The sequence below is a fragment of the Pteropus vampyrus genome, unplaced genomic scaffold (assembly GCF_000151845.1).
Source record: "Pteropus vampyrus isolate Shadow unplaced genomic scaffold, Pvam_2.0 Scaffold250, whole genome shotgun sequence".
Taxonomy (NCBI): domain Eukaryota; kingdom Metazoa; phylum Chordata; class Mammalia; order Chiroptera; family Pteropodidae; genus Pteropus; species Pteropus vampyrus.
Genome location: NW_011889031.1, coordinates 1,072,866 through 1,079,390, shown reverse-complemented (window position 1 = coordinate 1,079,390; position 6,525 = coordinate 1,072,866). Strand labels below are relative to the sequence as shown.

Genomic DNA, 6,525 nt, shown 5'->3' with positions numbered 1-6,525 from the left:
GTCCCCAAGCAGCAGGATCTTTTTAAATGATAAATCAGATCGTGTGAGTCCCCTGCTCAAAACAGAGCTTATCTTCACACTTAGAATAAGTTGCAAATTCCTTACCCCAGGGCACCAGGCGTGCACAAGACTCACCAGGAGGGCTTGTTAAAACCAGGTTCCTGGGTCCCCTCCCCAGAGTTCTGAAGTCAGTAGGGCTGGGCTGGGGCCTGACAGTTTGCCTGCCTAGCGAGTTCTCAGGGGATGCTGGCGCTGCTCGTCTGGGGTCACACTTTCTTCCATCTCTCCCCTTGTTTGCTCCAAAGACCAAGCTATGGCCTGCTGCTGAGCCTTCGGAGGCCTGCTGCCCCCAGATTTCAGCATCATGGGCTTCTTCTTGTCATTTAGTTCTCGGCTCAGATGTTATCTGCTCAGAGAAGCCTTTCCTGACCACCGGTCAAGGGCAGCTCTCCCCCACAGCCACTTTTGAGCACCTTCCCCCCTCCAGTCTTACTTCTTCACAGCCCTTCATTTCACACTTCCTACCATCCGAAATCTTTTATTTCATGTATTTCGTTTTCATATTATATATCCATTATATTATTTCATTTATCCAATTTATTTATATATTAGTTTGTTATTCACCCCCACTCCACCCTCATCTTGAACGGACTATCGATACATAGCAGCGATGATTATTATTAGTGGTATTGGCACGTGTCCCAGGGCGTGGCACATGGTAAGTCCATGTTCAAGAAGGGGAATGAGCGAATGAGTAAATGAAACAATGAAGGAATAAGGAGAGATGCAGCGAGAGCAAAAAAGGAAATTTTGGAGACTCGGAAGGAGAGAAACAGCGGACGGCCAGGGACAAGCTTCCAGCATCGCTCAGTGTCCTTCCCCTTCTCCCGTCAGCCCACCTGCTTATACAGCCAGCCTCGGATGTGAACTGGAAGGTTGGGGTCCCTTCTGAGCGCATTGCCCCTCTTCCCAAAGGCGTGCACCTTGCTTACTGCCCGGGCGGGCTTCTGAGGAGGGAAGGACAGAAGTGAACAGGGCTTCCAGATGGCTTGGATGGGGCAGTGGGACGCAGGAGACCCCATCACTGGACTGCCCGTAGAAACCAGGGCAAAGAAGGAGCTAAGCTTTGAGATCAGTATTGGGCGTGCACATACAGAACAGAGGGACACTTTTTATGCTCGGAGGGAGTGTTTGGAGGCAAGGAAGAGGCTCCTGGCCGATAGGGGAGGAGTTTGGGAATCAAGGGTCCACTGACAAGGAGAGGATGCCCTTGGCCACCAGAGCCACGAATGTAATGCGACCTTTGGGATCTAAAGTGGAAATAATCAGGAAAGACCTCCATGCAGAGTCTCTGGCGATGGGTCAGCCAGAATCAAAGGATGCTTTGGTGCCAGAAAGTGACATCCCTCCGCAACCATGTCTTGAGTAGAGGGGGGCTCCAAATCCCTCCATCCCAAGAGACGGAGTTCCCTCTCCTGTATACACAGGTGTCGCAGGCATCCACAGCCACGTTCCCACAGGATGCCCTTGGGGATGGTGTGACCAAGGTCAGGTTGGAATCTATGGATTCTGACTGAACTTGGGAAACTGGAAATGACTGAGGGGAATGGCACGAGGACAAGGAAATGAGTGTCGTCACTGAACTCAGTGCCGGGGTGACGATCTGGAATGCAAGTATCTCGGGCCTCGTGGGGCCTTATTGTCAGAGAAAGGTCTTTCTTTGCTGCATTTCAGAACCGGGTAGATTGGATGGCTAGAGACCGGACGGGGAGATCTCCATCCTAATCAAGAGTACCCAGTGCTTCTGAGTTCCTGGGGGGAGTGGCCTTAGCAACCAGAGTCAAGTGGGGTTGTTACTCTGGCTGGGAATCAGGAAAGTCCGAGGGGTGGGGACAGCTATAAGTGCCTCGGAATTCCTAACTGCAGCTAGTGGGCAACTTGGGACCTAGCTAGGTCTGGCGGACCCCGTTGTTCTTAACAACCGGAGTCCCCGGGGGCAAGGGGGGGCGGGGCAAACCCAAAGCTAGGAAACAGTAGGATGGGGCCGCCCAGAGCCCTGCCCTCCTCCCCAGCCCCACCGAGAAGCTCCGACCTTGGTGCTCAGGTTGCCAAGAGAGGAGACGGTAGAGGCGCTGCTGGCCAGGCTGAGGCTGCTCCGAGGCCTGCCCTCCTCCATCCAGGGCTCGGGAAGAGAAAGAAAGGGCCCGTGTGTGCGTGTCTCTGCAGCTGACCCGCTGGGGACAGAGACGGGGTCAGGGACTCCCAGGTCAGAGGAGGCCGAGGAGAAAGAGCCTGTTGTTTGGGGACTGGGGGGCTGGGGAGGCACTGGCCCGGGACGGCATACCAACAGCGATGCCAAGAGAGGTGGGCGGCCCTGGCAGCTGCGGGGAGGAGGGGGGCAGCTGTCTGCAGCCCAAGACAGAGAATAGGGGCTCCTTTATTCTTGCCCCCTGTGCTCCGACCAGGAATTTGCCCCTCTCTGTGCTTAGAAAACCCCCATTCCCTGCCTTTTTCCAGCTGCCACCAGCTACCTGTCTCCCGCCCTCCCATACACACCCCCAAACCATCCCTGCAAAGCCCTGGGAACACCAGGAATGCACACCTAGGCAGCCCCTCCCAGCCCAGCCAGGGAACTCACCAGATCTGAGGTCCCAAGGACAGGGGGCAAGAGGGCGGTGCTGGGGCTCCCGGCCACAGCCCCCCTCCTCCTCCTCAGGTGCTGCCTCCTTCGGCCTCAGTCTCACTTATCCGCTCACTCTTTCTGTCTTTGTCTCTCCTCTCTTGTGGTCTGTCTTCCTCTCGTTCTCTCCCTGTCTTTTCGACTGTCTCTGTCACCAGACTCACCTTCTGTCTCTCTCTAATCTCTGTGTCTTTCAGTCTCTCTCTCTCACACACACACACACACACACTTACACACACCCATATCACTTTCTCTCCCAATCCTTCTGTTTCTGTCCAAATCGTTTTCTCTTAGATTCAGTCCCTTCTCTGAGTCTCTATCTCATTCTCTCCCCGGCTCCCTCTCTGTCTTGCCTGTATCTGTCTGTCTCCCTCACGGTCTCGTCCTCTTCCTCTCTTTCTCTGTGGCCCTCCACATCTGCTATTTCCTCTTTCCCTAATTCTCCTCACTTTCTATCTTCCTCCCTCTCCCAGTTTCTCTTTCCCTCTGCTGGTCTTTCCTGATTCCCTCTGCCAGCCGCCCACGCCGGCTCCCCTCCCAATCCCGGCTGACCCCGCCCCTCCTGCCCTCCCCACCACGGCCTGACCCTTGGCTCAGCTGCCCCCACAGCCGAGGGGAGGGGCTGTGCCCCCCCCACGCCCGGGTCCCTGCTGGGCCGGGGCCTAAAGAGCTGATACTCCTAAATGTCTGAAGAGTGGGAGCTAGGCCTCCCGTCCGGGTCCAGGGCCCCCGTGGGCTGGTGGGGTCAGCAGCCTGGGTCATTGGCGCCCTGAGTGGAAGTAGCTTGGATCTTGGAAGGGGTGGGGTTTCAGACCCCTTGGGTACCCGGGAAATTGTGACGGGAGGACCCAGGACTCCTGAGGGAATGCAGCCAGGGGTCTAGAAGTGTGGCTCTGAGCGGATGGGTCTGGGTCCTCCAGGGAAGAGGGAGTGGCCCTGGATTCCTGGATTCTGGCTAGAGCAGAGTTGAGACTGAGGCCGACGCCCTCAGCAGGGAGACATGGTCCCCGAATATATTTTAAGGAGCAAAATTATAGGCTAGGTAGGGGGATTGGAACTGTGTTCCTGGGTCTGGAACTTGTGGCGGAAGACCCCCACTCCCATGAGGTTCGGTCGCTGCCACCCAGCCAGAATTTCAGTTTGTGTAAGCAGCGCTTTCAGGTGAGTGTGAAGCGGGTGAAATGCAGGCGAGGAGCCCCGTGCGTGAAACCCAGAAAGCGTCTGAGCTTTTGGTTTCGCACCCACTATGTGGCAGGCGCTGAGAAAAAAAGCAGTGAGCAAAGCAAAGGGCCTGCCCTCAGGGAGCGTGGGTTCTCGTTTGCAGTGAATTGAGACTCTGCCGTGACCATTTCAGGCAGGTGACTTCATTCCCGTGAGGCCTCAGTGTCCTCATCTGTGAAATGGAAACAATAATTCTCTCCCACACCGGGGAGGACGCTGACAGGATGTGAAGGTGGGAGACCCTAGGCTGGGGGCCCGCTGGTTACATTGGGGTGATTACAAAGGCGTTTGTCTGAAACTGGTGGACAGAGAGCTCCCTCGCGGCTTAATCCACGTTTGATTGACAACTGTTTGTTGGGGGAGGGGAGCGGGACAACGCTGGAAACGCCTCCGTGACGTCACAAAGCCCGGAATACCCGCGAGAATTCCAAGCTTCTTTTCCCTTCCTGTTTCGCCCAATCGCGTTTCGAAACCCAGCCTCTCCTCGTGACGTCAGCACGTCCGGCCGCGTTCGGCTATAAAAGCTTTGCGAGCGGCGTCACGGCTCATCCACTCTCTCGCCAGCTCCGTCGTCGATTACATGCGCCACCCTGCACGACCCCGCCGCGCCACTCTGTCGCGACAGCGCTCGCAGCGACCGCCGACACCTTGAGTCCCCGAGCCCGACGCCGGAGGGCGAGATGAAAGCGCTGGCCTCTCGAGCCGTCCCGACCTGCGAACGCCCGCGGCAGCCCGAGCCGGCGCTCTTGCCTCCGGGGTGACGCGCAGCCCCCCGCCGGTGAGGGAGGGATCGGAACGTGGGGAATCGCTTGGGTTGGGCGCGGGGGAGCAGTAGCAGTGCGGAGAGGGTCCTGAGACAGGAGTGGTCAGAGCCGGGCCTCCTGGGTCCGGAGGAAGAGGAACTCCTGTGTCTGGGGAGCGAGGGTTGTTACGGCGCGGAGACGGACTTCGGGGCTCCGACTTCGGAAGTAGAGAGACTGGGAACCCGGAGTGCTGTCCCTGACGGGGGAGGGGTCTGGGAGCTAGACTTTGGGTCCCCAGTGAGGAACCATCCAAGCGTCGGAATTTTTGTCTCGGAGGAAAGAGGGGGATGGGGCCATGACTTATCTGTCAGGATGAGAGAACCAGGGACTAGGACTTTGTCCCCAAGTGGAGCGAGTACAGGACTTGTCGATTCCCGGGACTGGGACTTCTGGATCTGAGGGAAGAGGGGGCTGGGGGGTTGGACTCTTGGATCTAAGGAAGGAGAAAAAGGGGACTCAGACTTCTGGGTACTGAAAAGAGAAGTGGCAGCCTAGGGACAGAGATGGGAGGGACTGGAATCAGAAAGGAATGTGGGCAGGGACTTTCCTGTTGCTATTTGTGTCAGTATTTTCTGTTGCCGTGACTCAGGGTCATCCCCTGATGCTATTTCCTAAATGCATTCCAAACTTTATTCCCTTTTTCTCAGCCTCAACAAATGGCCCCAGGCCAAGCGCCCCATCAGCCCATCCCCTGGAGGGATGCCCACCCCTTCCTCCTCCTGTCCCCACTGGTGGGCCTTCTCAGCCGGGCCTGGAGCCGGCTGAGGGGCCCAGGACCTCCAGAGCCCTGGCTCGTGGAAGCAGTAACAAGCGCAGATCAGGGAGAAGATGGCCTGGAGGGAGAAACCAAGGCTGCTCTGGCCGCTCACTATGCCCCTTGGGGCGGGCACCCTCAGGGGAAGGCTGGAGACAGTGCAGCACGTGAGGAGAATGAAGCATCCTGGGGACCCTGCCCTGACCGGAAAGCCTACAGTTCTCTTGAAGCCTGGGGACTTTCAGATGATGATGATGATGATGATGATGAAGAGTATGGTTGGGAAGAAGCAACCAGTGTCCTTAGAGATCAGGGAAGCGAATATATAGGTGGCCAGCCTGCTCCCCTGTCCCTCAGCATTCTGATAAGAACTCTGAAAGACCCTTCTGGGGAGAAATCTGAGGAAGGAGTTGTTGCTGAAGATAAAGTGATCACGTTCTCGTTACCTCCGTCGCACTGGGAGTGTTGTCCAGGGGTGGCGGTGGAGGAGGAGGATGCAGAAGCTATAAATAAGGCAGCTCTCGGGAAGTCGTCTACTTCCCCCTTATCTCCAGGATCCAAGCCCAGAGCTTGGCTATATTGTGCAGGGGAGAAAGAAAGAACAGAGAATAAAGGCAGGAAGACCTCGGTTTCCTCTTCCTCTGCAGCCTCCCACCCCAGCACTTGGGAGTGTTGTTCAGGAGAGGCGGCTGAGGAGGACACAAAGACTGAGAAAGAAGCAGACCCAGGACCACACCCAGTCCTAGCTCAGAGGCCCCTGCTCGGGGCCTGGCAGCATCAACCCAGTAAGATCACAGAAGATGGAGAAAACGAGGACATTGCTCCAGGGGAAGCTGAGGGGCCCTCTTCCATCGCCCCTAGAAGCGCCTTCTTCAGGGCCTGGGTGTACCAGCCAGGAGAGGACACGGAGGAGGAGGAGGAGGAGGACAGTGATTCAGGAGAGGCTGAGGAGGAGGGAGAAGCTGAGGGGCCCTCTTCCATCCAACCCACAAGCGCCTTCTTGAGGACCTGGGTGTACCGGCCAGGAGAGGACACGGAGGAGGAGGATGAGGACAGTGATTCAGGAG

General features: G+C 57.0%; 1 protein-coding gene across 10 annotated transcripts in view; it reads right to left on the bottom strand.

Moving 5' to 3' along the window:
- PLEKHA4 (pleckstrin homology domain containing A4) overlaps window positions 1-3,236 on the bottom strand; it is a 21,955-nt gene extending 18,719 nt beyond the window's left edge. For 7 of the 10 annotated variants that reach the window (XM_023520153.1, XM_023520154.1, XM_011374578.2 and 4 more), the window contains exons 1-3: window positions 2,639-3,236; window positions 2,093-2,234; window positions 900-1,007 (exon numbers count right to left, since the gene is read on the bottom strand). In XM_023520153.1, coding sequence (XP_023375921.1) covers window positions 900-1,007; window positions 2,093-2,176 — 192 coding nt within the window. In that variant the 5' untranslated portion in view covers window positions 2,177-2,234; window positions 2,639-3,236. The remainder of the gene's footprint in view (window positions 1-899; window positions 1,008-2,092; window positions 2,235-2,638) is intronic. The other 3 variants (XM_011374579.2, XM_023520158.1, XM_023520157.1) reach the window with 3 other exon arrangements.
- Window positions 3,237-6,525: the final 3,289 nt, after the last annotated feature.